Below are 20,312 nucleotides of genomic sequence, written 5' to 3'. Positions count from 1 at the left end.
TTTACACTGATCAATACCTAAAAAGGGCTAATACTCTATTCACTCACCCTGCTTTGCCACCAGCCTCCATATGATTGGCAAGAGTGACATCATTAGACCATACATCAAACTGCCACTTGCGTAGACCAAGGACGCCGCAATGAACTCGTCCGCTATGTATCCCCACGCGCATGTTCACATTTACACCGGTTACTTCTCGTACTAGCCTTATGGAAAAGATTGTGAGGGATGCAAAGACTTGTTATAATCAGAAGCAAAGCAATACATTGTAAACTAGCCTGGACTGAAAACGGGCAATGAGGCATCAAACGATTGCTGCTGGCGCAACGCATTTAACACACATTACTCGTACAATAGAAGAATGCAAAAGTCAACACTCCCTGTATTATAACAAGACATCATACTTAAATGCAACTGATTGAATTTGAACTCTTCTCAGCAGAAGATAAAGCAATACATTTTACTCAATAATACTGGACTTAATTGTTAATGGCTAAGCTCACAAAAGCCCCAAACCAGTACTTATGTTGTCACAACCCCCCAACTCACTGGAGTGAGTCTACCCATCCTTGATACCAATAAATATTGTCCAAAAGATTTAAAGTTTGAAAAAACAAAACTGTGGTAGGTGATGCAGAGTCTTTCCATGTATTATATTACACGCATAGCACAATGTAGTTGGTGGACTGTGCCAGCATTCTTATACACCACACAGGTTTCTATTATATTTTATGCCTATACCAGAAATGTGATGTTATATTTGACAGATGGTAAGTGTGGACTGGCAGCCCATGAAAAGTCTATGTTAGCACCAGTGGTAGATACTTATTGTAATCCTTCCCTCTGCAACCTTGTGCTCACTCCTGAGACTGACATAAGTGTATCCGTCACAGAAGGTGTGCTCCCAAATAGTTCCAGCTTTCCAACAGTCTTATTAGTGGATTTAGGTCTTGGGAGATAATTTTCAAACATTTCTTATGTTAATAACAATATAGGTCTTTTGGATCTATCCTTGTTGAGAAAAACAAGGTTAGGTATAGAAGGTATAATGTTCTATTATGTTACTGCTTAGTAAACATAAAATGAATTTTCAATTTTGAACAGTTTTGCCACAAAAGCCACTGTTCCCCATTCCATGTAAACTTGTGGAGAATCAACCTGTTCACATGTTTTAGTTAACATTTAGGAAAAAAATAAACACACACAAACTCTACAATACAAACCACTACAGATACACACTATGTAAACTGTGCTCAATTATAGAGGTGTACTCACGAGATGGCTTCAATCATGTCAACTCCCATCTCCACACAGCAGTGAGCATGATCGGCGCGGGCTTCAGGCAGTCCAGACACACAATAGTAACAATCCCCCAAAATCTTTATACGCAAGCAGTGGTTCTCCTTGAAATAGGAAATACAATTATATACTAGCAGGTTAGCCGAAGAAAACACTTAATTATTGCAATACATGCAGCCAACGTCAACTGCAAATCGTTCCCCTTGATCCAATATGTTATTCTATCTTTGTCTGGGCGTAAGTACGATTTTAAAAGTCCAGCATAAACTCAAACATATCATATGTTTTATAAAGAAACTAGTTTCAAAGCACAAACAAACATATTCAACAACAGATCATTACACCATGGCTCAGTAACAGAATTAGATCACAAAAACAAAAGAACAATCTCTAAGGGAGAATTTAATTGCCAGAATTTTATGCAACTAAAGAGTGTGTTTGTATTTTGCTTGTGAGAGGAGCTGTGTGTCTCTGTGGTGACTGTGCCAAACCTCTCCAGGAGGTCTCTCTCATATGCAAACACTTTGAAAAGTTGAAGTCTGTATGTGGCACAATTTAGGATGCCACCACCATAAATTTTCTGGCTTTGTAATTAGCGGAATAAGCTTGCTGTGAGACAGCAGGCGCAACACTTGTAACGTTTATGAACGTGACAAGGAGTGAAAATAATGCGTTTAACAACAAAATCCCATTCTAAAATTGACACACGGTACTTACTGCAGCCAGCTTATCAAAACGTGCAAAGAGTTCATTCAGAGTCATGACTAGTTCCTGGGCTGTGCACTGGGATGCCAAGCTGGTGAACCCCTCAATGTCAGCAAACAGGATACTGTAAGGGCAAAAAGGTATCAAGTCAGTACTGTACTGGAAATTACAAGCATGCACTGCGACTCTCAAATACCAACATGTAGCTCTGTCAATTCTTATGGTATACAGGTAAATCTTCTTAATATGAGTTTGATAAAACCTATTAAAAAGTTAGAGACTAAATCTCTAGTCAAACAACACAGAACTTTTAGTTTACAGAACTTTTTTAAGTTTAGTTTAGTTTGTCGCCTACTCAAAGTGGAAATGCCCATTTTGTGGGCTGGACCAATGAGAAAAGCATCCAATTCATTAGGAACCAGTGACATTATTGAAGCAAAAGGCACTTTAGCTCACAAAATAGCTGCCTCCACTGTGTGTACAAGAAAAGTGATTTTTAATTAAAAGCTGCAATCCCACATTCTTGTGTTTGTTTTCAAACAGCAAATTTGTACCTGTTTAACATGAATCTGAGTAATAGGAGTACATTCTATAAAGATGTATCAGTCTTCCCTTTGGGGACACTTCTAGGCTGGAACACATTTGTGTTTCATTACACAAGCTTGTTCCCTAGGAGAGGTGCACCTGCCTCGTTATACATGGCAGCAGAGTAACCGGGGGTGAAAGGACTGTAGTGTGCTCAAGCATGCTGAGAGGGGGGTTCCTAAGCCTTTCTGCTCACATATGTCATGTGACTGTGGTTGTCATGGTAATCGCTTTACACTTGGCGAACTGTAAACCATTAATCGCAGCTTGAAAAAAAAAAAAGGTAAATTTCCCTTAAAACTTTTACAAACACAATAAAGCAGTTTCTTCAAATATATCTTCTGACTATATTCAACCCTGTATCTTATTACTGTAAACCAGGCTGATTTCTGTTTAACACGTTTTTCATGGGATTGCAGATCTAACAATGAAAAGCCTCTCTTAGCATTCCTCCACACTATTCTACAATCAAGATCACAACCTATAGATAAGAACTGTTTATATCCATAACATTGTATTCCAGATAGTAATATCTATTTAATGGAAAAAAACTTGAGATTCACATTTACCTGACATTGTCATGTTTCTGAATGTAGATTTTGTGGAACATCATGTCCTCCTTTTTGGTGTTGATATCCTCTTTCATTTCCATTGCAACATGACGTGGTAACACAGACAGTAGGAGGCGCTCCTACATGGGTGAACAGAGACCGCCATGAATGATTTAGAAATAACCCAAACATTTCATTAAAACTAACAGTTTAGGGGTTTTAACTATTCAAGGGGATTACAAGGGTTAATATAATTAACCATTTAAATTTAGTAAATCATTGCTTTTGTTGTTACTACTAAAGCTCATAAGCCTAAAAACACAATATCCTGCTGCTTATTCTATAATCTGAGATCTAGGCTGATAGACACGTGCCTTGCACCTCACACTAACCTGATGTTAATGCTCCCTGTAGTAGGACATGTGGTTTGCTCCTCACACTAACCTGCTGTTAATGCTCCCTGTAGTAGGACATGTGGTTTGCTCCTCACACTAACCTGCTGTTAATGCTCCCTGTAGTAGGACATGTGGTTTGCTCCTCACACTAACCTGCTGTTAATGCTCCCTGTAGTAGGACATGTGGTTTTCACCTCACACTAACCTGCTGTTAATGCTCCCTGTAGTATGACATGTGGTTTGCTCCTCACACTAACCTGCTGTTAATGCTCCCTGTAGTAGGACATGTGGTTTGCTCCTCACACTAACCTGCTGTTAATGCTCCCTGTAGTATGACATGTGGTTTGCTCCTCACACTAACCTGCTGTTAATGCCCCCTGTAGTAGGACATGTGGTTTGCTCCTCACACTAACCTGCTGTTAATGCTCCCTGTAGTAGGACATGTGGTTTTCACCTCACACTAACCTGCTGTTAATGCTCCCTGTAGTATGACATGTGGTTTGCTCCTCACACTAACCTGCTGTTAATGCTCCCTGTAGTAGGACATGTAGTTTTCACCTCACACTAACCTGCTATTAATGCTCCCTGTAGTAGGACATGTGGTTTGCGCCTCACACTAACCTGCTATTAATGCTCCCTGTAGTAGGACATGTGGTTTGCGCCTCACACTAACCTGCTGCTGGTTCTCCCTCTGTAGGTGCAGCCTGGCTTGGATGTAGCCTCGAGTTTCTTGGAATGCCTGTCTCTGGGACACCTCTGCGGGGTAATGGGTGCAAATGCCAATGATGTTTGTGCAGAGGAAGATCAGCACATTGGCGCTTAGCTGAAGAAAAATGTGACAAAAGGTTAGGAAACAAGCAACCAAATTTTAGTTACCTTTTCAGTGTAAAGAAGCATATAGAAGTCAGCCCCAAGTTGATGACTTTCCAATCACAATCCAAGACAGTAAATGTTTAGTGCTGAAAATATCTACTTTTCCTGTTAAGTTGTAATCAGTCTTCTGAAGACAGAGTAAAAACAACATTATTGTGCAGATGATGAACCCTCCCTGGCTCCTGCTATTCAGACCACTGATCACTTAATAACTAAATTCAGTATGATCAGATGGCTCCTAATTGTCTTTGAATTATTTGAAAATCTATGATGGCTATGAGGAACAAATTGGGCCTGATTCATTAAGGAAATTAGAGCAAAAAAATAAGTAACTTTGCACCTTGGCAAAACCATGTTGCATTGGAGGGTTAAGTAAATTTAAAAAGTGGGGACAGATTTATATTTAGAGTAGGGTATGTTATAGATAAACATTAAATGTCAGTGTAAAAATAAAACTACCAAGTATTTGTGTGCTACATGATAAAACAGACAGTATTCAACTTATGTACAAAATAATAAAATAATTTGCACCCCTTGCATTACAACATGGTTTTGCCATGGTTCAAAGTTACTCATTTTTGGCTTTCCTTTCCTTAATTAATCAGGTACATTGTCCTTAAGTACTGATTTGAAGCATGTTAGCATCTTCTGGCATTTAAAATTAGCCCTGAGAGTACTGATATAGTGACCGTGTGGTCATTAGAGTGACCAACTCCGTTTACCTTCCTTTAAATGCTACACAATGCAAACTAACACAGGTGGTTCTACAATCCTGCGTATGCACACCCATAATCCTTCAATGCTATCAGTTTATTACATTTACACACATTTACTGGTTTTACCAAGAGAATCCCAGCTTGTGCCACTGTAAATCTATCATTTGGAATGATCGCTTGTCTGGAATTCAGGCTCCTGTACTTAGATTAGTAGAAATATGGAATGGGATCTCCTATAAAATGGACTCTATTTGGCACTCTGTGAAAGGGATCGGAAATTTCACGTCACGTGTTTCTGGGATTTATCTTTATAAGGATACTTTGTAATGTCTATTAGTTTTATTATTCAGCCACAAAAGCAATATAAAAATGACTGTGGCTCTCTTTGGCGATATGGTGAGGAATTGAAATATCTGTAAACTCCTTGGTCCAACCTCTACTCTGACATGTTTGGGCAACAAACATGTCAGAGGCTGGCAGTGGTTCTACAACAAGCATAATCTACAGCAGGCCTGTCCAACCTGTGGCTCTCCAGCTGTTGTGGAACTACAAGCCACAGCATGCTTTGCCAGTTGATAGCTGGCAGGGCATGCTGGGCCTTGTAGTTTCACAGCATCTGGAGAGCCATAGGTTGGCCAACCCTGGTCTACAGTAATCATAATGGTTATTGTCCGAGCCAGATCTCTGTGGGCAAAAGTCCGTTTTCCAGGCGTAGTGACCAGCCTGGAACTGGCACAAATAGGTCCCACCACAACAGGGACAATCTGTGTTTTCCCGGGACCCCTCATAACCTCAACACTTAGGACTTTTACTGTTTAAAACACCACAAAGCAGACTCTAACTATCTCTTCTGACTACAGTCACACTGGTAGTTTGGCCAGAAGTCACTCCCCAGATGGCAGGAAGGTACAAGTTAACATTACAACTGTTAGTTTCCACTGTACAAATTATTTATTCTTTCATATTTTATGAAGGGAGAAAAAGCAAGTAAAACAATGCCACAGATTACATTCTAGCTTGGTTATATGTAAGCAATATACTTTAAATAAGAAGAAACAATGTTTTAGATTTTGTTTAATGAAAACATAGCACTTTATCCCATTAAGACCTGCAAAGCATATACTACATTTATTTTGTTTAGGAAATTTACCTTTGTTCCTCTTATACTGCCAAGGATTCATGGTTACTATAACACTAATATATTGTACTAAAGAGGCCACGTAATAAGTTGTGCCAAGCAACTACTAATACATTCACAACCGTGGTTGGCGTTGTTGTGCACTGAAGCCTGTTGCAACAATTTGCTGAAGAGCTTGCAATTAACAGCCCACTCCACTATTTTATATGTATGTCTTAGCTGAGAACATTTAATAGGGATCCATAGAGTTATGAAGAGGTATAGCAGCCTTGCTAAAAGGAATAACACTGCAGACTTTAGTAAAGAACCAGGTGCTATATCAATCACATTCCCTGGGTAACAAAAAAGAAAGCAACAAACTAATTTAACTGTATATTTACATATTTCAGAGCAAAATACATTCCTTTTTTTTAAAAAAATAAAAATAAAAAAAAAAATTAACTTTTCAAAATTATATTTGATATTCAAAGTGTAACTGACACCTACACACAAGTAGAGGCCTTTTTGTGGACAGATATATATGCTGCCTATTAAATCACTAACTAGTGACACCCTATTGAGAATAAGCAACTTAAATAGGCACACTGTTGAAAGAATTTTTAATGTCTTTAAAAATTATGGTATATAACAACAAGGATGTCAGGTGCTGTGAGCCAAGTATGCATATCTTCATACTGAAGACAACCCAGACTGACTAAAGCCCTAGTAAAGTACCTCAGACAATAAAGGGATATTAAAGTGAAACATTATATCCTGTAAAATGAATGTACATTTTCTGTTCAGCAATGTACACGGAGCTTCTCTACTGAACAACATTTGTCCAACACTTGGGTAACTGCTTCACACAAGCATCCTCGTGAATGGACTATTAATGTTCAACCCACTTTTTTCTTTTTATTCAGGATCCCACTTTTTTCTGTTCTTTTCAGTATAATGTAGGTTCAGCAATATCTGTCCCTGAATGGCAAGTAGCCACAGAGATACACAAGGAACCATGACAAATTGGTTAAAATGTAACATTTGGCAGAATTATATACCCAGCAGAACATAAAGGAGACCCACAAGTCCATGTATAAAATATTGTTGCCCCACACCCTAGGGGCCATGAATTCTATTCAGACCATGCACAATCTGTTTGTGTTGGTTTCCTCTGGGTGCTACGGTTTCTGCCCACAGTCTAAAAAACATACAAGTAGGTTACTTGGCTTCTGACTGTATGGACCCTTAGCAAAAAAATACAACGCACCGCACCAAGTCAGTCATTAATCTTCCTTCAATTATGGGAATATAAATATATAGGCATTTTATATTAATTATAATGAACGCAAGGGAACGGTGCACCCACAAACATTAATCAGTGTGATCAAGGCAAAAAGAAGGAAAAAGTGTGTTTTTCATGGGGCACTCTAATAAAGATTGTGTTTTGAAATTAATACTACTGTCATTAGCGTATATTAAAATCCTACACAATTACTTCTTCATATTCCAAAGTGGAAAGAACATGTAGCGAAATAATGGAATATGGATACCAAACATTGACCAAATGAAAAACCTATTAAAATAGGCAGTAATAAACTGCCTAGCCGTGACGCTGTTCTTATAAACAATACGTATTTTATATACCGTTAAATGTAATATTATATTGCTATTGTATTAAATATGTATTTTCCTCAATATGATGTTATTATCTTGTTTTATCGACTTGCTTTTTTCTTGTTCATGCTCTATGGTTTCTGGAACTTTTTTTGCTAAACATAAATCCAGGCATCTCTATATTAGGGCTATATAGCCAATACATGTATCTACTGGTAGGGACAAGGTTGCCTTCTACTCTGGATCAAAACACAATGAATCTCTGAAATTCCTACCATCTAGCTAAATAGCACGCATAGCAAGAGATCACCACTGTCCAAGGTGTATAATTGGACACGCTCTTCAGACTGAGTTCAACAGTCTGAGCACTGTACTTTCTTATATAAATCGCCCATTTACAATGCCATATTTAGGGTCCACCAACATTTACATATGTTGACTAAGTCAACTTAAATATAGGTATTTTATAATATATATATATATATATATATATAAAACAAAATAAGTAGGAGGGGGCGCCACATAGTATAATACTGTATTCAACAATACAGATAGGTGTACCGCAAGCCAGAATTTAAATCACCAAGTGGACATAGGCACTCAGGTATTAGAAGTGAATCAGTAAGGATAAAAACACACAGAGGAGGAAATATTTCCAAGACCACCAACACCATACCAATATGCGTACCATATATATATACACACACACGCACATATATACACATATATATACAAACAATAATGACCTAACTACAGACATTGTCTATTTTAGGAAAAGCTCCAAAACTGTGTGACAATGCCACAATCGGGCCAGAAGAAAGAGGTTTCTTCTCAGAATGAAGAGGAGAGAGGAGGTCCGTGCTGTTCCTGTAATGGAGTATATTAATGTAGGCATGGCCTTACTGTGCTTGCTATATGTAAAACTATAGGCCGAAGTTGGCAGCTCATCCTTCCTTAAAGAGAGTTGGCTTATGGTTGAGCTTAAGGTCACCCCACAGGCTTCAATTGTCTGCAAAGCCTCCATAAGAAAGGTCAGTGTTTCACCTGTTCACGGGGCACAGTGCAAATAGGTGGCAAATTCCTGCTACAAGCACAAGTGCTCATTTTGTGGGGGGAAAAAAGCATTTTGTAAATGTATTAAAAAATAAAATAAAAGAATAGACAAAAAGGAAACAATGGTTAGAAAAGTACCCCGTATCGCTCCAGTTATTCCAACTCCACATTCAGTCAGCACATGCTTTTGGCCCAGAGTGGTGGAGCCTCCCATGTACACACAGGTAACCTATCTTTATGTAGGAGAAGTTCAGCAGTAGTGGGGTTCAGGAGTAGTCTGCATCAGATGTTTTATGCAGCTAGGGTCAATGATATTAGCCCAGCCATAACTTTGGCTCTAAGGAACAAAATATGTCAAGCTAGCTTGTTTAAGCACGGATTTCTTTTTCTGATGCAGAGTTTGTCCCAAAATGGGAGTAAATTACTCTTAAAAAACAAGAAAAACAACAAACAACTTAGCGTACATCCTGAGATGCCTCCTCATAAGCAGCATATGCGCCTGGTTTACAATAAGTCATTATCAGCACGTATTTGTACCTGCACTATATCTGGTACAAAGGATACGCCTCCTAACAGGCGTATATCCAATCCATGTTACTGCAGGGCTGTATGAGCCATATTTGCATAACCACGCCTTTAGTATAATCGGCCTATGTAAGAACGTCCCTTACCTTCTGTCCCGCCTCTCCAGGCGCAGGCAGATGTAAGTTCCACAATTGTGCAAGTCTGCATACGCACAGACATACGCCCACTTTCTGACAAAGCGCAGAGCGACATCATGCAAGATACACTGCGCAAACTGGCGTACGTCCCACTCAGCATCAGTCCTGTTGTAGATAATGATTTGTTCAAAAATAATGGAGACAGAGTACATCTCTCTGATATTGGCACAATGAATTTGCAGCGTATGATTGGTAAGGCGGTCATGTTTGGGAGGATGCCAGTCTGTAGTTCAGACGTTCATGGCTAGTGGGATGTATCACACAGAATACAACTGGATAGACTTCTGATTACATGACAGCTGATTAATGGGGTTGTTTATATGACTTGAGTAGACTGACTAAGCATATGTTCTGTGTTTATTTTGTACATTTTAGCTTGTTATTTTATTTCGTAAATTGTTTCCGTTATTTATTCTCATGATATTTTATGGTTATTTATTACATTTGTTGAACCGTCACAGCCTGAACTTTCTCATAAGTTACTTTGTGTCCATTTATTCAGCAATAGGTCAGTGGTGGGTGGGTTTTCTTGGTTACATATGGTCCGAAGCAGCCCATCAAGGAACTACAGACATCACCGTGTGCATTGTGTCTCAGTGATGTCACTAGTTCCTAATGAACCGATAGGCTGCATTATAATGAATATTGTTCAGCCCACAACATGACTGCCTTCACTCACAACCAACAGGTAAGCTTTGATCAGCTGATGACACGGATTCTATTATCATTTAGCTTGCTTTCCAAGAATAATCCAAATTAAGCATTGAAAGTGCAACATCAATGTTTAACACAGAAAGAGTGGCATGACTTTCCAAGGAAGGCTGTGTCACTGCTGGACAGCAGGAAGGAAATGGCAGCATATTTCTGAAGTGTTCTTAGATAATGTTTGCTTATTTTACATGTAATGATTATACAGCAAATCATTATCTGCTACCAGAGAAAACAGACACCATATTAAGTATTAACCAAAACCAGATAAGAGTGTTGTTTAAAAATTAAAAATAAAACACAAACTTAAAGAAGAGCCAAGAACTGAAGAAGAGTTCTTGTTAGATCAGTGATTTGTGCCAGGCACTTAGCAAATGTTTGTTGTGTTTAAATTGTAAAAGGTAAATAGAGTTGGATATTTTAAATTGCAAAGTTTTTGCGTACAAGTAAAACATCCAAAAATCTTATTTTTTTCCAGCCCCACCCTCACTATCGATCTATATTTCCCCTCCACCAATGTGCAGGGTTGTGGGGTACAAAGGTCCCGGTCACTGTCACGGCAGAGCAGCAAAAAGCAGTGCCCACCGCTATACACAAGGTGAGAAATGGTAGCGGGGAGGAAGAAATTACAATGAGCAGGTGAATCAACTGCAGGGGTGCTGAGGGGATGAAATAGGGGGAAGTTAATTCCGGGGGACAATGGGGATGGAGGGACGAATTAGGAGGAAGGTGTAGGGCAGGTTGTGGTGGAGAAATTAATTGGGGGTGGTAGAAGTACAGGAGAAATAAATTAAGGGAAGAGGACATACATTACAGGGGAAATGAATGATGTATGATCTCAAATACAGAGCATATGACAAGTATTCTCTATAAAATATAAAAACATGCAAGGACTGACATTTACAATTGCATACCGTACATACAAGAGATGGTTGTATTGTTCAGATGAACAATATTAAAGGAATATTAACTGACTAATCATGTATTTTAAGTCAAAAGATGTTATGGGACATAAAATTAAAATACTTTATCATTTCTAAAAGAGATGTGGAGACAATGTGGTCCCTGAGGAAAATGCCCTATTGGGGTTTATGGAGGCAGAGAAAATACGGTATGCGGTGTGCTTACAGCTCTCCCAATTTATACAGCACAGGTGCAGCATGCAGCGGTGTGCTTACAGCTCTCCCAATTTATACAGCACAGGTGCAGCATGCAGCGGTGTGCTTACAGCTCTCCCAATTTATACAGCACAGGTGCAGCATGCAGCGGTGTGCTTACAGCTCTCCCAATTTATACAGCACAGGTGCAGCATGCAGCGGTGTGCTTACAGCTCTCCCAATTTATACAGCACAGGTGCAGCATGCAGCGGTGTGCTTACAGCTCTCCCAATTTATACAGCACAGGTGCAGCATGCAGCGGTGTGCTTACAGCTCTCCCAATTTATACAGCACAGGTGCAGCATGCAGCGGTGTGCTTACAGCTCTCCCAATTTATACAGCACAGGTGCAGCATGCAGCGGTGTGCTTACAGCTCTCCCAATTTATACAGCACAGGTGCAGCATGCAGCGGTGTGCTTACAGCTCTCCCAATTTATACAGCACAGGTGCGGCATGCAGCGGTGTGCTTACAGCTCTCCCAATTTATACAGCACAGGTGCAGTATTTATTAGTGAAACTCTCAAAGCTCCCTGAGCTGCAAGCAAAAAGCCGGGATAAATTTACCGTAATAATGGTAGTAGGATTAACGCTGCATTAATCTGGGGGGAATGAATTCCCCCCATAATGTCTATAGTGCAGGTCCAGCATGTAGCAGTGAGGCTATAGCTTACATAATTTATATGTCAGGCGCCGTCCCCACTGTTCCTCCGCTATGCGGGGACAGACGCCTGCTTAGCAACAGGCGCGCCGCGGCTTCCATTTCTCCCCGCTGTCGGGCGCATGTGCCCTGACCCGTCCCATTGTTAGGCAATGGGACACTTCTGTCGGCACACAGCGTGCCTCTCCCTCCTTCCTCCTATCCCTGGCCTCCTCCTACTATTTAAACCTGGCTCTGGCGCCATTAGGGTGCCAGAGTAACATGTCCCTGTCTCCAGCATTATTCTCAGTGTGTATATTGGATTCTGACCCGGCGTTCCCGACTACTCTCCTGGAGTGTGCTTTCCTGTTGTGACCCGGCTTGTCGACCATTCTCCTGCATTCTGCTCCATATTGTTCCTGCGACCTTGGCCTGTTCGACTACCCATTTGGATCTTCCTATTGGTACCTCGCATGCCTGATTGGCTTCTGACCCGGACCCTCTGACCCTTCTTACCGTTACACCGGTAACTGCCTAGTAGGACCACGACCTGCGTCCCTCGAGCAGCGAATAATGCTGGAGACAGAAACCTGGTTTAAATAGTAGGAGGAGGCCAGGGATTGGAGGAAGCAGGAGGAAAGAGGGAGAGGCACTCCGTGTGCTGACAGAAGTGTCCCGTTGCTAGGTAACAGGACGGGTCAGGGCGCATGCGCTCGACAGCTGGGAGAAGTAGAAGCCGCGGCGCGCCTGTGGCTAAGCAACAGGGCACCCTCGCCGAGAACTATCAGGCATCCGTCCCTGTGTAGCGGAGGAACAGTGGGGACGGCGCCTGACAGTACATAGTGCAGACCCAGTATGTAACTGTGTGCCTACCGCTTTCATAAGCTATATAGTTCAGGTTCAACATGAAGCATTATGTCTAAAACTTCCCAAACTTACACAGTACGCGTTAGGCAGGTCTCTGTGAACCTAGATTGACTTGCACACCCTACAGCGCAGCTTCAGCATTTACTTGAAGGGAAAATACATGTAGTGTTCACAAGAAAGCATCACCCCTTTCACATGAATCATCAAACACTAAATTCTACATTTTACATCAAATCTTGAGTACAGATTTTCTAATTAGACTCCAATGTGTTCATTAGTGTACATTACAAAAAGCCTGAAAGAAAGCAATAACACTGTCTTGGGACATCAGGTGTAAGGAAACATGCTACACACTATAGGTTTTCCACCCGATTATCGGGCCAATCACATGATAAACGACCGGTCAGCCCAATATCGCCTTAGTGTGTACGCTTGAACGATGAACAATTATTGTTCCAAAGCACGTCATTTGATTTTATAAAAATATTGGCAAATGATGGAACGATGTTGTTCTAATTCTGCAGTGTGTATGCACTCATGACCGGGCAGTGTAGGCAGATCTCCATAGAGTTTAAGGAGTCATGATCTTTTCAGCCGATAGTTCTGAAAGATGGAGAGCACAGATCTAAAAGGTAAGTCTTGTAAAATGTGTATAGTGTGTACACATGAATCGGCCTGCTGGTCGGAACTTTCGGTCATTGATAAAATCGTTAACAATATCGCATCAGAAGAAATTTTCTGTAGTGTGGCGTAGGTTTGCTATTAAGCATTCATTAACAACAAAGACACCTAGAGATGCCTGATAAAAAGATATTCAGTGTTCTCCGCAGGAAATATTGACAGCCGGGTGGCATTTAGAAGTAGCCAGGTGTGGGCATTGTAATACTTTGCAATAATATTGAAAAATTTGGCCTACACCTGTCAGGACAGTTCAGACTGGTGGTCAGTGGTGTAACACACATTGTTGGCTGCAGTGCTCTCATAGTGCCTGCTCTAAGAGGAGAAACAATGGTTTCTTCTATTATAATAGGACTCAGTTGGACTCCAAGAACCGAGTGGTTAGTAAAAACAGCCTGGAGATGCACCCAGGAAATAAGTGCTGGTGAGAACATTGGTATTAAACACAGATAGAAAGAAAAAAAAGAAAACGACCATGGAAGATTGAATATTTAATTATGGACTATTTTATCACACTCATTGTAGAGGAGCTTGTAGACAAACTCTGTGACCCTTAGCTATTTATAGGGCTCATTTAGCCCAAAATGCACTTTTTATAAATACATATGAAATATGTATTTTATGTGAATATTTACATCTATATGCACATTATTTAATGGTAAGTGCCCAAATTCTAGCATTATATGAAATGCTTATCCCTCATAATACAAAACACATTTTGACCAAATAAGCTTTTTTTATGCACATATAAAAGTGTCCTTAGCCGATTCTACACTTCTGTAAAATGAGGGAACAGCATGAAAACACAAATAATGGACAGAAACACCACGAGTAATGATTTCTCAATGCTACATTAATGACAAAAGAATCGTGGGAAACAGGCAGTTTCCACAAAGAGAAAGGAGTGAAATGATCCCTTAGCCAGGGGTTTGCACAAGCTACACCTTCCTGTGTGGTAGAAGCGGTTAACCACAGTCAGCTGGAGTCTGGCCTCCTGCCAGTCTTCTATGACAGGCTTCCAGCAATGAAGAAACACACACGCTTTATAAATTTATATATAATAATAATATATATATATATATATATATATATATATATATATATAGTTATATAGTGTGTGTTTCTTCATTGCTGCTACATATATCAAGAATACAAATTAATACAGCTTCTCGCTGGAACCTATTACATCAGACACAATTTTGTTTCGAATGATTACATCATTCCAATCATCAATGTCAAACAACAACTGACACCTTCAACTCATACATAACTAATGGTTTTATACAGCAAATGTTCTGTTTGGTCACTGTTGCCTCAAACATATATGCAACAGTTAAGAGACAATTTAAAAAAGACAAAACTTTTTTATATTGACAACTAAATTCCATATTTGACTTCAACTAAATGGCATAAAAAAAAAAAAAAAAAAAGCAAAAATCCCTCATCACTCTGACGGTCCGTGGTATGCCGTATGACTGCTCAGTTCTCATAAACAACTAGTAAGACTATTACAGATCTTAAGAGATTCCAAGATCCCATGCAACAGCTGATTTAGACAACTCCAAATGTGGTCATTGGGACATCATGCTCTGGATCCTGGACAAAACTTGCTGGCATCTTATAACAATATTTGGGTTGTAACACATAGGTGACTGTATTGCAGTGATTAATTTGCTATGTACTAGGTAGTAAGAGAAACTAAACTCAGGACAATGAGTAAGCTTCAGTCTAACTGCTGTAGCTCCTACCAGCGTCCGGCAGCTTATACTCACTATGCCAGCTGCAATATCTGTGTCAATATCATCCCAATACCATCTTGTGGCATCAAAATTACCAACTTGCCTGAAAACAGCACGTTATCTTTGCCAAGATCAGAATTATGAGACGCCTGAAGGACCTGACTGCAGAACACCCTCACCAGCAAGAATATGAAAAATCAGGACCAACCTTATGTAGTCCCACTGGGACACAGTACTAGCGGAACAAGCATTTTGATGCAGAGCTAGCCGCTCTCCATGTGTAATGCAAAATAGTTTTATTTACAAAACAAAAAGCTATACTTCTCAGTAAATAAAGAAGCATGGGCTATTCCAATGCAGGGGAGGGACTACAAAGGCTGGATCATACTGCTGCATCAATGGCAAAAGCACAACAATATCTGAGAAAATGGGTGACTTTATGAAATGCGCAAACTGCATTTGCATTAAATTAATAATTAAATACTCAACCGGTTGTATCTGAACCTAAGTTTTTCTTAAGACCATTTTAGGGTCACACGGTTTCTTTATCATACAATGCTTAATATGTTCAGCAGCTGTGTCTTAAACAGCTTTACCCCAAAATGATGACAAAATAAAACCATTCATAAAGGCTCATAGGTAGACATCACTGGAACAGAACATCCACTGGGAATATACTGGGAGTCTTTCATCTCAGTTTTACATCTTACTTACACATCTACAGTTCTCGTTACTAGAGTTCCCTTTCTAACGGTGATCTCCTTTCTAAAGGGAAGTTAGGCTGAGGTGCCTATACTGTTGGGTATAATTGTATTTCAGGTTTTCAGAAGCAGAATGCTCTTCTAGTCAGTTACTATCATTTGAGTAAAATTTGCTGCATAAACTTATGGTGAGAATATCCTTATAAACAGCAGTTTGTGGTGTACTCCACATGAACAGATTAGGATGAGGAACACACTAGCATTACACGTTTTAGTACACCACAACCAATCTGGACGGCATTAACTCTACTTGCATTTTTTTTATAAACTCCAATAGCAGAAAGAAAAGTTTATTTTCCTAAAGAGATAAACCCAAGTACTTAAAATAGAAGCATTCAACATTTTTGTTATGTATGCAATTCTAACCATCACTGCTATGTTACATAATTAACAATAAGAAAGTCACATGAAATAGTTCAAAACTAATTGTGACTCATATAAGGAGGAGGGAAGAACAATTGGACTGAGCTGTAAAAAATGCCATAAAATGCTGTATATGGGCTGGCAAATCTACACAGTGCAATCATTCAGAGGAATGACTGTGAAGGTTAAGCAGAATTGTTTTACGTGACATTTGAGACTACAGCACCAAACACATCTTTCTCCCAATTTACTTTCTACCACATAGCCTTGATCCAGTTAATGACTGATCTGTTCCGTCCTACTGGGGAAGGAGTTACCTTGAACTTCTATTATGCAGTGTGTAACAATGATCATTCACAGACCCTTGCAGGATGGAATGCAGCATGATCAGAGGACAATTATACAGCACACACAAAGAAGGCCGACATGCTCCTAAGTGCGTAATCGATTACACAGCAATATGCTATAATCATACCCGCTGTGTAGCTTGTTAGCTATGACCTATTTGATGTAACAACTCAAATGCAATGCTTGTGCAGCACAGTGGTTAGCATTGTTGCCTCAAAGCACTGAGGTCATGGGTTTAATCCCAAGCAGGGAGTTATCTGTGTGGCATATGTATGTTCTCCCTATGCTCGCTGGGTCCTCTGGTTTTATCCCACATACCAAAGACATACTGGTAGGCTAAATGGCTTCTGACAAAGGGAGCCCTAGAGTGGGTGTCTGTATCGTAGGGAATATAGAGTGTAAGCTCCACTGGAGCAGGCATGATTAAATATCCTCTGTAGATCATTACACAATATATAGGTGCTATATATTATGGCCCTATAAAGGAACTCACAAGAATTGCCCCACGTCAAGTGTTTTGGCTTCATGCCAGAGACCAGCACAGCGGGAATATTATCATGGCTGGGAACTTCTAAACAAGGTGACCCTGAAATGCTGCACACATTAACAATGAGAGGAGAATCATCCAGCATACCACCAATTATTTTCCATGGAAACAAGCTTACTGGATGGCCGAGACAGGAACACCTAGGCACCTAAATCAGAGTCTAAACGAAGAACACATAGTAAACAACTAGTTACTGTGGCTCCTAGCAGTGCTTTCATGTAAATAAGTCAATGACCCATGATGCATAGGTATGGCAGCCCCCATGTCTATAGAATGTACATGTGATCCATTGGTGATGACAAGGTTAAGTAAAGGTCCAGTAAAACTACAAAACCAAATGTGAATCAGAAATGTGTATGTAAAATCTCCTCCATCCTTAGAGACTGCTAGATTATTTACAAAGAATGTCACATAGTTGGACAGCTACGTGCAAGTCATAGTATTGTTCCAGACAAATTAGGCTGATATCGGCCAATCAGCAACATTCCTGTCCTATCGAAATCTGATATAAGCCAAATTGAATGGAGAGGCCAAGAAAATCTGGTTGGCAGAGGGCACACATTGTCACATGTATTGCGTCACCAGTCAACCAGAATAAGGAAGTTCCTTGCAGCCATGACCTATCTGCCTATTGGGCACAATCAGTTAGTTACCAGATATGTGGGCCATACAAATTGTGACCAATTCTGCCCATATATGGTTGTTTAGCAACCAAGCGAACGGTCAGGTAACCTTTACTACATTATTTTCCTTTAACATGATATCTGGAGTGCATAGTAAAAAGCGGTGGTAGTCACATCCCCGACTACCTAAACCCCGACAGCAATTAGCCCTACACGAGAACAGTGATGGAGGGCACAGCGATGGAGGGCATACCGATAGTGGTTCCCCCGACAGCTTGCAAAACAGACTTCACGTAGACGCGGCGCATGAAGAGGCTGTCCGGCCAAAATGACGTAACTATACAGCGCGATACTGTCATTACTGCTATTACGCTGTTCATTTATTGAGGCACCGGTTGTAGCGGCAGTACAATCAAGAATGCTTTGGGGAAAAAAAAACAAAACATTGTACTGGCGCTACACCCGATGCCTCCTTAAATGAACAGCGTAATAGCCACCACTATCGGTATGCCCTCCATCGCTGTTCTGATGAAGGCCTAATTGCTGTTGGGGTTTAGGACCTCGTTATTTAGTACCCAACCCAGTAAAAAGTAATGCTTTCCCCAAATGAAGGACTTATTAGTAATATTGTTAAAACTTCCTATATTTCCTGGTCAGGTGGCAGCCCTACACCCCACAAATATCTGCAGTCCAGACATGTTCCTGAACCTTTTACGTGTGTATATCTGAATGTTACAAGTGGTTCTCTCATGAAAGGTAATCTTCATTTTAAAGTTTTGTGGCTTTTTAACAAAACTATAACTACACTAGCCTTTCTACATACAGTAATAACTTAGTCGGGATGAAATGGAAGGCAAACATAAAAAACGTCATGTCCAAATACTTCTGTGGAAAAAGATCTCTCACCCTTCCAGGCAGTTTGGTCCAGTTTGTGACTCTCTTCTATGTGTGATTCTGTCAGGGAGCCACATTGTGAGCTTCTTACATCATTACATGAGCACTCAAGGTTCTACGCAAATCAAATCGAGTAACACTGCTTTAAATCATTCTGACATGTATTAAAATGAACCTTTTTGTTTCCTCAGGACTCAACAAATGTCCTGTACTGAATTGCGACCCCCCCCCCTCCCCCTCAATACTATGATGGACAAGAAAGGTGAAACAAGAACGATAAAAAAAGATTCCATATGTTAAACAATTCCAAAATTAACCAAGGTTATGCAGAAGCCCTGAAGTCAAGCGCTACGGATTAATGATCTTCTCAAGAGAAAAACAACACAACAAAATATGTTGCAGTAGAGGGTAAGTTACAGTATCTTTAATGTCCCTGGATGTCAAAGCAGCTGTTTACAATACACACATTTTGGGGCAGATTCAATTCCCTAAATATCCACACAAGGTGCCTCCGGAACGGCTGCAAGACACCTTGCATGGATATTCTTTGAAGGACGTAACGCTGGTTTTTACTCGTGCCCGAGAGTTGCGAGCAAAACTCAGCACTACTTTTTACTGTAATAACGGTAGAAAAGCGCATCCGCGATGTTCTTACAAACGTCGCGGACAACTGATCTGCTGCTTCGAAGTTAATCACTTGATGTTGCCATGTTTCTGTGAAACATCACACAAGATTCCTATACACTGACTAGAGACAGTAAATAAATTACCTTGATATTTTTACTATAGTGTCCCATTTCACTTCCATATAGTTTCTTCCTATACGCTCTTAAATCCCTATGTATAACCTCATCAACTGGCTCCATAATGTGACTTTTTAATTCCTAAATTAAACGTAACGCCAAGCGCACATAGTTATGTAAATGATAGTGTTTTAAGATATTTTGAACTGTGTCTTACATTAATGCTAAGCAAACAAAGGTGAGTTGCTTGTTTCCAAAAGCAAACAAAGTTGAGTTGATTTATAAAAATCTTAAAAGAGGAAGTTCATTTTCCATTTCTTTTCCCTTCCTGACAGATTTATTTGTGCTGCCCTTGGACAAGACAACAGATAAGTTCAGGTTTGTACATAGCATACAATTGTATCTTTACAGGAGATGTATTGTTGTATGTAAAGGTTCCCATTGGGCATTTTTTTATTTGACTGGCTGCAAATCACAGTGTGTTGGAGTCCAAATCAAACACCGATCTCAGGCAACATGTGATTGGGAGCGATCAGATATTAGTCAGGATAACCACTAAATGTTGTCCAACAATGTCAGCACCTAACTGTGCTAATGGTGCCCTGGCAGATTTGTGT

The 20,312-nt window shown here is 40.1% G+C and overlaps 1 protein-coding gene across 3 annotated transcripts in view; it reads right to left on the bottom strand.

Moving 5' to 3' along the window:
- The window catches only part of ADCY6 (adenylate cyclase 6), a 118,369-nt gene that overhangs the window by 29,096 nt on the left and 68,961 nt on the right, over positions 1 to 20,312 (bottom strand). For all 3 annotated transcript variants that reach the window (XM_075199650.1, XM_075199649.1, XM_075199648.1), the window contains exons 4-8: positions 4,209 to 4,358; positions 3,159 to 3,280; positions 2,017 to 2,128; positions 1,276 to 1,403; positions 48 to 206 (exon numbers count right to left, since the gene is read on the bottom strand). In XM_075199650.1, the coding sequence (XP_075055751.1) occupies positions 48 to 206; positions 1,276 to 1,403; positions 2,017 to 2,128; positions 3,159 to 3,280; positions 4,209 to 4,358 (671 nt within the window). The remainder of the gene's footprint in view (positions 1 to 47; positions 207 to 1,275; positions 1,404 to 2,016; positions 2,129 to 3,158; positions 3,281 to 4,208; positions 4,359 to 20,312) is intronic.

The sequence above is a fragment of the Mixophyes fleayi genome, chromosome 2 (genome assembly GCF_038048845.1).
Source record: "Mixophyes fleayi isolate aMixFle1 chromosome 2, aMixFle1.hap1, whole genome shotgun sequence".
Lineage (NCBI taxonomy): Eukaryota > Metazoa > Chordata > Amphibia > Anura > Limnodynastidae > Mixophyes > Mixophyes fleayi.
Note: the sequence above shows the minus strand (reverse complement) of the source record. Positions and strands in the feature narration are given on the sequence as shown.